The sequence below is a fragment of the Staurois parvus genome, unplaced genomic scaffold (assembly GCF_062004578.1).
Source record: "Staurois parvus isolate SC_StPar_1 unplaced genomic scaffold, SC_StPar_1.0 ptg002751l, whole genome shotgun sequence".
In the NCBI taxonomy this organism is placed as follows: domain Eukaryota; kingdom Metazoa; phylum Chordata; class Amphibia; order Anura; family Ranidae; genus Staurois; species Staurois parvus.
This window is the reverse complement of record NW_028320547.1, coordinates 310,646-326,912: the sequence shown is the minus strand read 5'-3', so window position 1 is coordinate 326,912 and position 16,267 is coordinate 310,646. Positions and strand designations below refer to the sequence as shown.

At 45.1% G+C, this 16,267-nt stretch overlaps 1 protein-coding gene across 1 annotated transcript in view; it reads right to left on the bottom strand.

Annotated features, from left to right (window-relative positions):
- ADGRA2 (adhesion G protein-coupled receptor A2) overlaps positions 1–16,267 on the bottom strand; it is a 311,196-nt gene that overhangs the window by 64,634 nt on the left and 230,295 nt on the right. The window contains exon 7 of the mRNA XM_089666521.1: positions 15,441–15,654. Within this exon, the coding sequence (XP_089522647.1) occupies positions 15,441–15,654 (214 nt within the window). The remainder of the gene's footprint in view (positions 1–15,440; positions 15,655–16,267) is intronic.

Here is a 16,267-nt window from a genome sequence, read left to right as displayed (position 1 = left end):
GGTGGCAATTATTGCCCTTATTTAAGGAAGGAAGGCAGCAAATGTGGGACATGCTGGTTACAGTGCATTTCTCTCTAAAATTCTGAGGAAAATGGGTCGTTCCAGACATTGTTCAGAAGAACAGCGTACCTTGATTAAAAAGTTGATTGGAGAGGGGAAAACATATAAAGAAGTGCAGAAAATGATCGGCTGCTCAGCTAAAATGATCACAAATGCTTTAAAATGGCAACCAAAACCTGAAAGACGTGGAAGAAAGCTAAAAACTACCATTGGAATGGATAGAAGAATAGCCAAAATGGCGCAGACTCAGCCAACAATCAGCTCCAGGAAGATGAAAGAAGGTGTGACGTTCCCTGTGAGGACTGTTACAATTAGAAGACGCCTATGTGAAGCCAAGCTATCTGCAAGAAGTCCCCGCAAAGTCCCACTGTTGGAAAAAAGACGTGCTGAAGAGGTTACAATCTGCCAAAGAGCACATTGACCGGCCTAAAGAGAAATGGCGCAACATTTTGTGGGCTGATGGAAGTAAGATTGTTCTTTTTGGGTCTAGTGGGCGGAGACAGTTTGTCAGACGACCCCCAAACACTGAATTCAAGCCACAGTACACTGTGAAGACCGTGAAGCATGGTGGTGCAAGCATCATGATATGGGGATGTTTCTCATACTACGGTGTTGGGCCTATTTATCGCATACCAGGGATCATGGATCAGTTTGAATCCATCAGAATACTTGAAGAGGTCATGCTGCCTTATGCTGAAGAGGAAATGCCCTTGAAATGGGGGTTCCAACAAGACAACGACCCCAAACACACCAGTAAACGTGCAACATCTTGGTTCCAGACCAACAAGATGGACGTTATGGAGTGGCCAGCCCAATCCCCGGATCTTCATCCAATAGAAAACTTGTGGGGTGACATCAAAAATGCCGTTTCTGAGGCAAAACCAAGAAATAGAGAAGAACTGTGGAATGTGGTCCAATCATCCTGGGCTGGAATACCTGATCACAGGGGCCAGAAGTTGGGGGACTCCATGCAACACAGATGTACAGCAGTTCTCAGAAACAGTGCGACTACAACCAAATATTCATGAAGTCATTCAAAGGAAAGCAAAATCTTCAAACATTTCTCAGTTTATATAGTGAATGTTGGAGTTTGTAAAGAAGAATACAAACACTGCGATTTTTTTGAACCGTCTAATATTCACTTTTCTTAAATTTTTTTAGAGGAACAACACAAATTTGATGTATTTTTCTTCATGTTGTGATTTGGAATAGAATGTGTCGTGTTCCCAATGCATTTGTGTGGATGGAAATAAAAGGATTAGAAGGATTTTCAGCTTTATTCACTTTTTTCAACACACTGCTATTATTTGGTACACAACTGTATGTGAGTTTGTGCACCCGTGCCACCCTGTAGCAGTAGTCTGCCAATCCCTCCACTGACCTCCACTCAGTGTCCTCCACCCCTCTCTGCCAATCCCTCCACTGACCTCCACTCAATGTCCTCCACCCCTCTCTGCCAATCCCTCCACTGACCTCCATTCAGTGTCCTCTACCCCTCTCTGTCAATCCCTCCACTGACCTCCATTCAGTGTCCTTCACCCCTCTCTGCCAATCCCTCCACTGACCTCCACTCAGTGTCCTCCACCCCTCTCTGCCAATCCCTCCACTGACCTCCACTCAGTGTCCTCCACCCCTCTCTGCCAATCCCTCCACTGACCTCCACTCAGTGTCCTCCACCCCTCTCTGCCAATCCCTCCACTGACCTCCATTCAGTGTCCTCTACCCCTCTCTGTCAATCCCTCCACTGACCTCCATTCAGTGTCCTTCACCCCTCTCTGCCAATCCCTCCACTGACCTCCACTCAGTGTCCTCCACCCCTCTCTGCCAATCCTCCACTGCCCTCCACTCAGTGTCCTCCACCCCTCTCTGCTAATCCCTCCACTGACCTCCACTCAGTGTCCTCCACCCTTCTCTGCCAATCCCTCCACTGACCTCCACTCAGCGTCCTCCACCCCTCTCTGCCAATTCCTCCACTGGCCTCCATTCAGTGTCCTCCCCCCCTCTCTGCCAGTCCCTGCACTGACCTCCACTCGGTGTCCTCCACCCCTCTCTGCCAATCCCTCCACTGGCCTCCATTCAGTGTCCTCCACCCCACTCTGTGGTCAGGAAGTGGTTAAAATCTAGAATTTTTATCCTGTACAGAAAGATCTTATTTTTTGGAAAACATCATAAAATAGATCATCGTACATTCAAATCCATGCTAATAAGACAAAGCCCCTCCATAGTGGATGTGGAGACCTTTGGTGGGCCCAAGTAGGAGGTACTTTTTCCTACGTTTGTGGTTTAGCATGTATATTGCTCTGTGTATTGTGTGATATTATATACTAGACAGGCGCTAGGTATAGAGAGCCTACAGACAGCTGGAGAGGTTTCTGGATGATAGGGGTGGAGCTTTGAAGATGGCAGCATGAATATGGAGACATTTTTTGAGTAGGAGTAGGTGGTCCACCATGCCAAAGGCACTACTGCTACCTTAAAGCTGACATTTACTGTTTGCTGCGAACACAGACTGTATTCCCCCCCAACTCCCTCCACCCCATCCAAAACAAACCCCAAAATGCAGGGAAAATGAATGTACATTCATCAATATAATGCGTGTATTAATATCCCTTAATCTGTGGCAGCCAATTTTTCCAAGGACCGGAGGGGGTGGATTGTCTATCCTCAACCGACTTCACAACACAACCCCCTCTTTACAGCACAGGAGCCCCTTTATATCAGTGTCCACAGTCCCCCTTCATCCCAACCGCGGCACCACCTGCCTGGAGTTTGCATGTCCTCCCTGTGCCTGTGTGTGGGTTTCTTCCAGGTACTCCAGTTTCCTCTCACACTCCAAAGACCTGATGGTAGGTTAACTGGCTCCTGGCTAAATTGGCCCTAGTATATGAACGTAAGTCAGGGACCTTAGATGGTATGCCCCTTGAGGGTTAGGGACCTTAGATTGTACGCCCCTTGAGGGTTAGGAACCTTAGATGGTACGCCCCTTGAGGGTTAGGGACCTTGGATGGTACGCCCCTTGAGGGTTAGGGATCTTAGATTGTACGCCCCTTGAGGGTTAGGGACCTTAGATGGTACACCCCTTGAGGGTTAGAGACCTTAGATTGTACACCCCTTGAGGGTTAGGGACCTTAGATTGTACGCCCCTTGAGGGTTAGGAACCTTAGATGGTACGCCCCTTGAGGTTAGGGACCTTGGATGGTACGCCCCTTGAGGGTTAGGGACCTTGGATTGTACGCCCCTTGAGGGTTAGGGACCTTAGATGGTACGCCCTTGAGGGTTAGGGACCTTAGATGGTACGCCCTTTGAGGGTTAGGGACCTTAGATGGTACGCCCTTTGGGGGTTAGGGACCTTAGATTGTACGCCCCTTGAGGGTTAGGGACCTTAGATTGTACGCCCCTTGAGGGTTAGGGACCTTAGATTGTACGCCCCTTGAGGGTTAGGGACTGATGTGAATGTACAATATATATGTAAAGAGCTGCGTAAATTGACAGCATTATATAAGTACCTGAAATAAATAAATAAAATAAATCCCAGTGCCCCTTACAGTGCCAAGAACTGCCTGGTCCCCACTGACACAACTGGCTAAAGACTAAAGTCCGCTCGCACCAGTGTGGCCTCAGAGTCAGTAGATGATCATTCTACAACATCACCCAGAAATCAGGCCGCAGGGCATCAATAACACTGTTCAACAGGTAAAAAGTTTTGGCATAAAATGAGCTAATCTTACATAATTTTGGGGTGCTGAAAACGAAAATGACCCTAAAAAATGTTGATTGGCTCTAGTTTCCATGATATATTCACCCATCTAATGACGGTAAGCCATTCAAAATTATGATGCAACTTCAGCTGCATATTGCGCAATTGATACTGGTGACCAATAGAAAATGTCATGTATACTGAGATGATGCAATATTAGCCTTTAATTGCATCACTTCACTGCATAGAAGCTGCAGTATCTGTAGCTGCTTGGAGTTCGTCTTTACATTTGGTTTTATGCTTATATAGGCTACTCAGTAATGCCTCGAACTTGTGTGAATAAAGCAGATAATTTCTGCTATATCTGCGGTGAAATAACTTTTATCTCACAAAAAAGGAGGATAACAGGAATGATTAAGAAAGCCTACAACTTGTATTTTGGCTGCAAGATAGGAGACCAGGACAAGAGCTGGGCACCACATATATGCTGCAATTCTTGTGGGACGGCACTGGAGCAATGGTTGAATGGAAAAAAGGCATCTATGCCTTTCGCTGTGCCAATGATTTGGAGAGAGCCAACAGATCATGTTAGTAATTGTTACTTTTGTATGGCGCCTCCAATTGTAAAAGGGCTAAATAAGAAGAAAAAGTTATCTGTGCACTATCCAAATATTCCATCGGCAATATGTCCAGTTCCTCATGGAGAGGGGCTACCAATTCCTAAAGCACCAGAATCCTTCGTGGTTGAGTCAAGTGAGGAAGAACTGAAGCATGTAGTCACGTGCAGTTGTAAGAGATAGCCCTTTCCTCGAATACAAGAGAAAAGCCAAGAGAAGCAAAACCGACACAAACTGAAGACAAAACTAGTGAGAATCCTAAGTATTAAAATGATTCAACTTAGCTTATGGCTATAATTGTTCTTGGTAATCCTATGCAATATATTCTGCCATTTAGGCTTTGTTATGTAGTCAATATCACTTGCTTTATATTTGTGGAAAGACATCTATATAATTATTGTGCATTATGTAGTCATTACGCCTATAATAGAAAACATTCCATTTACAGAAAAACTAGAGCCAATTGACAAATTTCATTGTTATATTTGAACTCAGAATGTGAAATTCATTAAGAAATGGATACTTTTGTTTCCAAAACTGGCAAAAAATAAAAATTTGTTGAACAGTGTAATAGATAAAGGAAGTATTTTACAGCAAAGTAGGATAAACATCAACAAATATGACGGGAATGTCAGACTTACCTACAGCCACTGACCTGCACCGCAACAAATCCTTCTCTACTATCATACGCAGCATTAGTCAGGCCTCACGTACACTGCAGATGATAACCTCACGTTTAGGAGATGTTCTGCGTTTTTTTCAGCAGCCCCTGAACTCCCCCTAATGTTCTCCTATGTGTCCGTGTACACATCGTCCTTTACAGTAGTTTACAGCCATTTGAGTTTACAGTCGTTTTTTTGAACGCAAAAAACTTGCGTTCAGCAGTCGATTTTATCAGCATTTCAAACGCAAACGCTTGTAAACGCGGCAAATCGCTACGGCTCCAGCTCAGCACTCAGGAACCGGGTCCTCATATGGTCCTCATGGGCTCTAGCTCACTCTCTGTCTCTTTCAATAGAAGTGCCAGCGCAGGGGATTTCTGCGCACCTTTACATCCCCTTGTAGGCAAACACGGCCCTCGAATTCTTAGGCACACCCGTGTGAACAAGGCCTTCACAATGGCAGCATAAATTAAAAAGCAAAACTAATTTCTGCACTGCAATGTAAGGGTCGATTAATTTGTCACGCATTTGTCAGCAACAATCGCCGCAATGTGACTAATATGTGTATTTCATCATCAGCTCCCTCTAGCAGTAATATTGCAGTATTTTTCAGATTGCAATATTTCAGGAAAATATCACATTATGGCCACCAGGTGGAGCTGGCGATAATAGGAAATACACATGTTAAACACATTACGGGGACGGTTTGCTGTTTTTGGAGTCATTTAAAAAAAATTTTTGGACTTTCATTTGCACTTGAGACTTTATTTTTGATTACATTGATTTTATTTTTGGGGAAAATATTTTCCTATTTTTTGGACTTTCATTTGCACTTGAGACTTTATTTTTGATTATATTGATTTTATTTTTTGGGAAAATATTTTCCTATTTTTTGGACTTTCATTTGCACATGAGACTTTATTTTTGATTATATTGATTTTTGAGAAAATATTTTCCTATTTTTCGGACTTTCATTTGCACTTGAGACTTTATTTTTGATTATATTGATTTTATTTTTTGGGAAAATATTTTCCTATTTTTTGGACTTTTATTTGCCCCATACAGTTTTTTTTTGCACATTATTGGGTATTTTGCACTTCTATATATATATTTTATGGTTCTCAATCATCCTGCATGTATAGCGCTGCACATTTTTGTGTAAATAAACGCCAGTCCCCGCTGTGGAAACGCAGCCCGTGCAGAATATGTCGCACATCTTTGTTTTTCCCTCCCTTGGAACATTTTATATCTTGGATCCCGTTTCCTCCACACAGGCTGAGGATATTATTGGGTTTCTCTACATTTGGCTTCCAAAGAAAGTTTGAGGCGACTTTTATGAAGTGTGAAATTTTCATATCGCAAGTTTCCCGTCTTTTAAAAAAAAAAAAAAAAGATCCGCAATGTATTTTTGTCTACAAGATAAATGATGTCATTGGACGTCTGACAACGAAAGATACAAAGTATAAATTTCTTCTTTTTTTTTTTGCAGTGAGAACACCTGGAAGTCATCAAATCCTCCGCCGATCTCCTCCAAACCGCGCAGTTGGCTCGGCGTCGGTAAACACGGCGGATGAATAGGATTGGCTGCGCAGAAAGTGAAGCGGTGTGAACCGTGCGCTCCGAGCGGGATGTCGATGATTGAGTCTAGCAGGCCGGACAGCTTGGCACGGAACCCCCGGCTCAGCCCCGACCTGCGGCACAGAAACTCACCATGATGGATACCTTCTGTCTGGACCCCAGGATTGTGTCACCGGGGGGGGGGGGGCAGTAAAAGCTTTGTTGGAAAGGGAGCGGGATAAACAGAGTGTCCCTGTCCAGGCGATCACATGACGGATGACGGATGGGAATCGAGAACTCAGCTCCCGGCTTCGGCTGCGATCTCACAAATGGTTTACACTCGGCAGACATTTTACAAATGGAAAAGAGGAAAAAAAAAAGCTGTGTAATGTACTCCATCTATCCCATCCATCCATCCCATCCATCCATACATCTCATCCATCCATCCCATCCATCTATCCCATCCATCCATCCCTCCATCTCATCCATCCATCCCATCCATCCCTCTCATCCATCCATCTCATCCATCATCCATCCATCTCATCCATCTATCAATCAATCCATCCATCCATCATCCATCCCATCCATTCATCTCATCCATCCATCTCATCCATCCATCAATCCATCCATCATCCATCCATCCATCTCATCCATCCATCATCCATCTCATCCATCCATCATCCATCTCATCCATCCATCACCCATCTCATCCATCCATCCATCCATCATCCATCCATCTGACATGTCTGAAGCAGAGACTGAAACCTTTCTGGCATTTTCTGGGCAGTACGATGGGAGGCCATGTTAAGCCGGCCATACACGGGTCGAATGCTGAATGATTTTTTCGATCGAAAATCAAAAACATGGTCCGTTCTGTAATCCGATGGTATCGCCAATGATTTCGAAAATCGGTTGTTTTTCACAAATTTTTCAGCATGCCCAATAAGCGAAATGGAGAGGAACCACGCAAATCGTCCGCTGCCATCGCCCCACTAACAGCGAAAATTGGCCGATTATTCTTAGGTCTGATTTTCCAATGAAAAATTGTTCATAAATCGACCCGTGTATGGCCGGCCTTAGGCTCAGTTCATATCTGGGGGGGTTTATTTAGGCGAAAATCAAAAACATTGTTCATTCTGTAATCCGATGGTGCCACCGATGATTTCGAAAATCGGTCGTTTTTCATGAATTTTCTAGCATGCCCGATAAACAAGATGGGGAGGAGCCATGAAAATCGTCCGCTGCAATCACACTACTAACAGAGCGAAAATTGTCTGATTATTCTTAGGTCCGATTTTTCAACGAAAGGCATGCACCCCCTCCCCCCCATTTCCTGACCATCAAATACGGGTCTGGTGTGGGTTTTTCAAGGGGAACCTCAAACCTTCTTCATTTCTGGATGCAGCTGCTCGGCCATGGAAACCCATTCCATGAAGCTCTCTACGCACTGTTGTTGGGCTCATCTGAAGGCCACACCAAGTTTGGAGGTCTTTAGCTATTGACTCTGCAGACAGTTGGTGACTTCTGCGCACTGTGCGCTTCAGCATGCGCTGACCCCGCCCTGTCATGTGACGTGGCCTACCACTTGGTGGCTGAGTGGCTGTTGTTCCCAGTGGCTTCCACTTTGTTATAATCCCACTAACAGTTGAGCGTGGAATATTTAGTAGCCAGGAAATGTCACGGATGGACTTATTGCCCAGGTGGCCACCTATCACGGGACCACGCTTGGAGTCACTGAGCTCCTGAGAGCGACCCATTCTTTCACCAATGTTTGTAGAAGCCGTCTGCATGCCTAGGGGCTGGATTGTATACACCTGTGTCCATGGAGGGGATTGGAACACCTGAATCACATGATCGGGAGGGGATTGGAACACCTGAATCACATGATAGGGAGGGGATTGGAACACCTGAATCACATGATATGGAGGGGATTGGAACGCCTGAATCACATGATTGGGAGGGCGGGGCCAATACTTTTGGAAATATAGTGTATTCTCCGTATGGAAAACAAATGTGTATACTATGGAATCTGAGGTCTCCAGTAGCGATGAACTCCGGCATATTCAGACTAGGATCCAAACCTCACTGAGCATGCCCGCCAGGAAGTAGACACATGCGGTTCATTTCGTTCCGAATTGAAATCTGGACAAATTTCCGAATTACAATAGTGATGAATTTGAATGAATCCGAAATAATGAAACAGAATTTTGGCCAAAGTTCAAATTTGAATCAATTTGGAAAATGAAATTGAATTTGAAAACAAGAGTAGAATAGAACAGATGAGAACATAAAGGGATAGAATTAGAATAGAAAAGATCAGAGCAGAAAATAAAATAAAAGAATAGAATAAAACAGAACATAATAAAATAGAATAGAAAAGATTAGAATGGAATAGAAAATAAAAGAATAGAATAAAACAGAACAGAAAAAAAGAACAGAAAATAATAGAATAGGAAATAAAAGAATAGAATAAAACAACATAAAAAAAGAACAGAAAATAATAGAATAGAAAATAAAAGAATTAAATAAAACAACATAATAAAATAGAATAGAAAAGATCAGAATGGAATAGAATATAAAAGAATAGAATAAAACAGAACAGAAAAGAATAGAATAGAAAATAAAAAAATAGAATAAAAAAGAACATAATAAAATAGAATAGAAAAGATCAGAATGGAATAGAAAATAAAAGAATAGAATAAAACAGAACATAATAAAATAGAATAGAAAAGATCAGAATGGAATAGAAAATAAAAGAATAGAATAAAACAGAACAGAAAAGAATAGAATAGAAAATAAAAAAATAGAATAAAAAAAGAACATAATAAAATAGAATAGAAAAGATCAGAATGGAATAGAAAATAAAAGAATAGAATAAAACAGAACATAATAAAATAGAATAGAAAAGATCAGAATGGAATAGAAAATAAAAGAATAGAATAAAACAGAACAGAAAAGAATAGAATAGAAAATAAAAAAATAGAATAAAAAAAGAACATAATAAAATAGAATAGAAAAGATCAGAATGGAATAGAAAATAAAAGAATAGAATAAAACAGAACATAATAAAATAGAATAGAAAAGATCAGAATGGAATAGAAAATAAAAGAATAGAATAAAACAGAACATAAAAAAACAGAAAATAGAATAGGAAATAAAAGAATAGAATAAAACAGAACCTAAGAAAATAGAATAGAAAAGATTAGAATGGAATAGAAAATAAAAGAATAGAATAAAACAGAACATTAAAAAAACAAAAAAGAATAGAATAGGAAATAAAAGAATAGAATAAAACAGAACCTAAGAAAATAGAAAAGATTAGAATGGAATAGATTAGAAAATAATAAAGCAAAACAGAATAGAAAAAAAAATACAGGAATAGAACAGAAAGGAATAGCATAGAAAAAAACCAATAGAACAGAATAACCATCTTCTGAAATTTGAAATTCAAACAGAATAAATCTGAATAGAATAGGAAAGAGAAGAATAGAAACAACAATAAAATAAAATAGAATATAACCCTCGTCTGAATTTCAAACAGAATACATTTTGAATTCGAATAGAATTAAAAATAGAATAGAATAGTAACCTGAATCACATGATTTGGGGGGCGGGGCCAATACTTTTGGTGCTATAGGTCTCATCATGTTCCATGACTGTGTGCAATACGTAGATGGTGTTCATTGGCTCACCACAGGGAGGTGCTATTCACTTAGTTGCACAGAAATCATACAAAGACCCTTCTCTGGTTTTTTTTGAGGTTCAAGCGAATCGTCGTCGGCGTAAACATTTCAGGTGCGATTTGCAAGACATCCGACACCGATGTCAATGCAAATCGCATGCTGAGTCGCAGCCCATTGTCCACAATTACAGCGGTCACATCGGTGCGATTCTGACTCGGTCGGAGCCGCACCGATTTCTAAAGCAGTACGTGCGCTACTTTCCGCATGCCAAATCGCACCTGATGTGACTGGGGTATTAGTGCCCGGTCCAGGGGCGGACCGACCATTCAGGAACTTGTGCACTGCCCAAGGGCCCGGGGTCAGTAGGGGGCCCCATGAGATGCCCCTGGTACCTTTCATGGGTGAGGACACAGGGGCCCCATGATACCCTATTGCCCTGGGGCCCCATGTGTTGTCAGTCCGCCCCTGGCCCGGTCATACCGGTGCGATTTCAAATGCCATTCGCGGATTGAAATCGCGCCTGAAATCGCATCTAATGAATGTGAAGGTCGGCGCCTTTAACACGTGCGATTTGCTGCGGCGCCATTTCTAAAGTAGCTCTTGCGTGACTTTTTCTGCAGTTTGTTGCGATTTTATAGACTATCATGGAAATCGCACCGCAAATCGCAAGAAATCATTGAAAATCTTCCATAAAGTCTTCAGAAATCGCACACAAATCGCAGCGTTCCGATCGGGCAGCTTTCATGGTGTAGATGGAGTGGATGAGGACGGCGGGCGGCTGCAGCGGATCACACGCGGCGGGTGGATTTTCGGAGACTGGAAGTGGCGGAGGAATGTCTCCCGTGTCACAATGAATCGCGCAGACTAGGTGGGCCGGGGGGGGGGGCTCGGATCTGCCGCCAGTCGCTCGGGTTCCTCGGTGCACCTTGTACATGCGATCGGAGTCGCTGAACGCACAGGATGCTCCGCCACGCTGGGAGGAAACGGCTGATTTGCCAGCGAGGAATAAACAGTTTATGGGGTCGGCAGGATGCGGGACGCAGGACCAGAGACGGGGGCTAAATATAAACGCAGAGTGGAGTGTAAACAAGACATTCCTGCTCTCCCGGCTCCGATTTACCGCCCCCCCCCCCGACCTACATTCCCCCCATCCAACATAAACACCAGCCCATTGGATGACGCATGATGGAGCTCACAGCACACGTGCAGAAAGGGAGAAAAAAACATGGCTGCAGACGGATTCCTTCTCTTCGGTTCCCGGGAGGTGATGTCACGCCTCTGATTGGTTGGCGCAGCCTCGGGGGGGGGGATTTTAATATCAAGGACAATATCATCTGGAGTCCCAGGGGCAGACATGCCAACCCCCCCCCCACAAGATGTATGAGCATTATGCGCCAGCAAAAATCCCCCCCCCAAAAAAAAAAAAAAAAATCTACCCATCAAATTCCCCCCCCACTCTAAATCCCCCCCTCCCGGCACAAATTCCCTTCTCAATCCCCCCTCCCAGTACAAATATTTGCCCCCCCCGTTCAAATCCTACTAGCGCAAATCCTCCACCCCACAGAATTCCCCTCTGATCACAAATCTCCCCCCCTGCACATACATACACTCTAAATCCCCCTCCCAGAACACATTCCCTCCTCAATCCCCCCTCCCAGCACAAATCTTTGCCCCCCCCCGCCCGCCTTCATCCTCTCTGGATCAAATCCTCTACCCCACAGGATTCTCCTCTGATCACAAATCCCCCCTTCTAATCTCCCCCTCCCTCCCCAATTCCCCCTCTCATCACAAATCTTTGCCCCCCCCCAGCTCAAATCCTCCTAGAACAAATCCTCTCCCCCCACTCTAAATCCCCTCTCCCACCACAAATTTCCTGCCCCATCCTCTGTGGGTCAAATCCTCTACCCCACAGAAATCCCCTCTGAGCAAAAATTCCCCTCCCCCTCCCCCCTACACACACTCTCTAAATCCCCCTCCCAGCACAAATTCCATCCCAAATCCTTCCTCCCTGACAACATTCCCTCCTCAATACCCCCTCCCAGCACAAATCTTTGCACAAATCTTCCCCCCCCCACCCCACCCCCATCCTCTCCTGGTCTAATCCTCCCAGCACAAATTCTCTACCCCTCAGATTTCCCCTCTGAGCACAAATCCTCCCTCCCCACTCTAAATCCCCCCTCTAAACAAAAATACCCCCCCACACACACACACTCTAAATCCCCCCTCTCGGCACAAATTCCCTCCTCAATCCCCCCCTCTTAGCATTTACAGTATATATATTTTTGTGTTGCACAGCCGTTTATCAAACGCAAATTTTCCGGTAAAAAATACACTTTCATTAATTTTTAGTGCACACAAACACAATAGAATAGATGATGATGTAATCAGAGAATAGATGATGTAATAATAGATGACGTTATGCCGAGTAAATAGATACCGAACATGTCGAGCTTTACAATTGAGTGCGCCCGTGAAATGACAACAAACTGCGGTACCTAAAAAAATCCATAGGTCATGCTGTATAGCGGGGGTGTCAAACTGGCATCCCTCCAGCTGTTGCGAAACTACAAGTCCCATCATGCCTCTGCCTTTGGGATCACGCTTATAACGGTCAATCTTGCAATGCCTCATGGGACTTGTAGTTTGGCAACAGCTGGAGGGTTGCCAGTTTGCCACCCCTGCTGTACAGGCTGCAGGTTTCCAGCTCAGAGTTACACAGGAGGTCGTCTACTAGAATCATTGCTCTCGCTCTGACGTTTGTGACGATACCTCACATGTGTTGTGTGACATACGTGTGTGTGTTCGCATTTGTGCGTGAGCATGGGGGGGGGGGGGGGATGAGGGAGCGCTTACATTTTTTTTTATTGACACTGTACCTTTAATTTTTTTCTGAAACTTTATTGCTATCACAAGGGATGAACAACTTGTGGGCAGTGGCGTTCCGAGGCGGGTACAGGGGGGCGGGGCTGGGCAGTACTGGGTGACACCGACCGCACGGGGTGACACCGGATCCGCTCCAAGAAAAGGTAAGTTGTAAAGCAAGCCGACGATCCCCGCAGGATGGATGGGATCTGCGGATTGAGGAGAAAATGGATCGCACTCCAATCCATTATGCTCAATCCGCAGATCCCATCCATCCTGCGGGGATCGTCGGCTTGCAACCTATACAGGGTGACACCAAACCCGCTGCAAGAAAAGGTAGGTTGTACAGAAAGCCGACGATCCCTGCAGGATGGATCAGATCTGCGGATTGAGCATAACAGATCGGAGTGCAATCCATTATCCTCCCCAATCCACAGATCCCATCCATCATTCTGCGGGGATGGTCGGAGGGGGTGTCCCCAAGTGTTACCGCACCGGGTGACACCAACCCTAGGGACGCTCCTGCTTGTGGGCAATGACAGGTCCTCTTTATGGAGGGATCCTGGATCTATTAGACATCAGATCTCTCCTTTAGCATCTGATCCAACTGAGATTGGTTTGATCAGATGCTTCTACAAGCCGGTAACGGATGGATGGGTGGATGGACAACACTTCCGGTTTCTGACATCCCAGAGGGGAGAGGAGTACCGATGTTCCTTCCTCGCCTCCCACTGATTCACAGATCCTGGTGGCAGCGGTATTGGGTCACTCAGAAGAGCTCAGTAAATGCGTCAGGTGGTGGGGGGAGGGGACATGTTTGTTACTCTAGAAAAAAAATTTCCTTTACATCCACTTTCAGCTGGCCATAGATGGGTCCATTTTTTTTTATTTCCTTCAACCAGCGGGTGGAATCCTCCCCACCGAGTCGTTGAGGAGACTACCCAGCCATCAGAATACACAGATCAGCCCTGCAGACCAGCCTATTCGAGAGGAGATTTTCGACGAGGGCCGCTGTACAGAAGCCGAAGATCAACTTCTATACAAGCACGGTGCCCATACATGAATCGGAATTCAGCCAGTCTCTGCTGAACTGGCCACATTTTGACCCATCTATGGTCAGCTTTAGCTATCCTGCACTCTCACAGTGTGCTCTGAACCTCCTCCAGATGTTTTATATCCTACTGGTGCTTCACAGCTTATGGATGGTACCACCATGTCTGCCACTAAGCGGGTCCAAGGCTCTGTCTTTAATCTGGAACATTTTGAGTGGCAAGTCAAAGATGGTGGCAGGTCAAGAGAAATGGGAGACTCACAACTCATGGAACCCGTCCAGCAGGCTAAGACTGAGAAAAAGCTGGATGACATGTCGCCGTGCCAGAGCATGCTCACATCCAAGATCAAGTAGGTGAAGGTACATGTTTTCCTCTTCCACCAAAACTTCCAAAAGCTCCTTCACCAAGACTTCCAAAATCTGCAAGAGGCTTCTCCTCCTCCATCAAGACTTCCAAAAGCTCCAGAAGCTCCTTCACCAAGACTTCCAAAAGCTCCAGGAAGCTTTTCCTTCTGCACCAAGACTTCCAAAAACTCCAGAAGCTCCTCCACCAAGACTTCCAAAAGCTCCAGGAGGCTTTTCCTCCTCCACCAAGACTTCCAAAAGCTCCAGGAGGCTTTTCCTCCTCCACCAAGACTTCCAAAAGCTCCAGGAAGCTTTTCCTCCTCCACCAAGACTTCCAAAAGCTCCAGGAAGCTTTTCCTCCTCCACCAAGACTTCCAAAAGCTCCAGGAAGCTTTTCCTCCTCCACCAAGACTTCCAAAAGCTCCAAGAAGCTTTTCCTCCTCCACCAAGACTTCCAAAAAGCTCCAGGAAGCTTTTCCTCTTCCACCAAAACTTCCAAAAGCTCCAGAAGCTCCTTCACCAAGACTTCCAAAATCTGCAAGAGGCTTCTCCTCCTCCATCAAGACTTCCAAAATCTCCAGAAGCTCCTTCACCAAGACTTTCAAAAGCTCCAGGAAGCTTTTCCTTCTCCACCAAGACTTCCAAAAGCTCCAGAAGCTGCTCCACCAAGACTTCCAAAAGCTTCAGGAGGCTTTTCCTCCTCCACCAAGACTTCAAAAAGCTCCAGGAGGCTTTTCCTCCTTCACCAAGACTTCCAAAAGCTGCAGAAGTTGCTCCACCAAGACTTCCAAAAGCTCCAGAAGCTCCCCTCCTCCCTGTCACAGAGTCTCTCTAAGAATTTTATATAAGAGCATCAAATGTTTTTTTTTTCTACCGGGTTTAATTTTTCCCGCAATGGCCCCGTACCTTGTGATGAAGGTGCAGTCATGGACGATTGTCTTCTCCAGGATAATGCCCTGCTCTTCATCCTCCTCCACCTGCTTTCCATTGTGGTACCAGACGATCTGGCTGCCATTGCCCAGGTAACTTGCTGTACACTGAATCGGTATTCTGTCCCCCTGAAACACGACTTGCCGCAAGGATGGGATGAGCTGGTGGGTGTGGAGTTCCGGAGTTCCTTCTGCAACCAAAAAAACGGACAATACTTAATGATGAAGCCATGAGGAACCCTTGGGACCTTATACCTTCTATTACCCAGGGCAGCTAGGAGCAGCATCTACCGGCTGACAGAGAGCAAAGCTTGAGGGATACTGATGTAGGGTAGAGGGCGGAACTAACATTCTGTAAGACCAGGGGCGGACTGACCATTCGAGCGCTCGGGCACTGCCCGAGGGCCCGGGGTCAGTAGGGGGCCCCATGAAATGCCCCGGGCACCTTTTTTAATGGGCTTTTTTGGGTGTGCTTTGAGAGTGGGCAAGGACACAGGGGCCCCATGATCCCCTATTGCCCCTTGAGTTGTCAGTCCGCCCCTGTGTAAGACATTCCATTTCCAAAACTATCCACCAGGACCGCAATCTGTACTCACAACTAGTGATGGGCTGAACACCCCCCTTTTCGGCTCATGGTTGAACATCCGAACCTACCGAAAGCTCGATCGTGAACTTCGACCACGAACAATTTACTGAGCGGTATCTGAGTATGTGGTGAGATCCCGCATAGTGACTACAATCCAGGGGAGTTCTATGATGACGTCACGCGGGATTTTAGTAGTGAGACATTCATTCGTGTTCCGG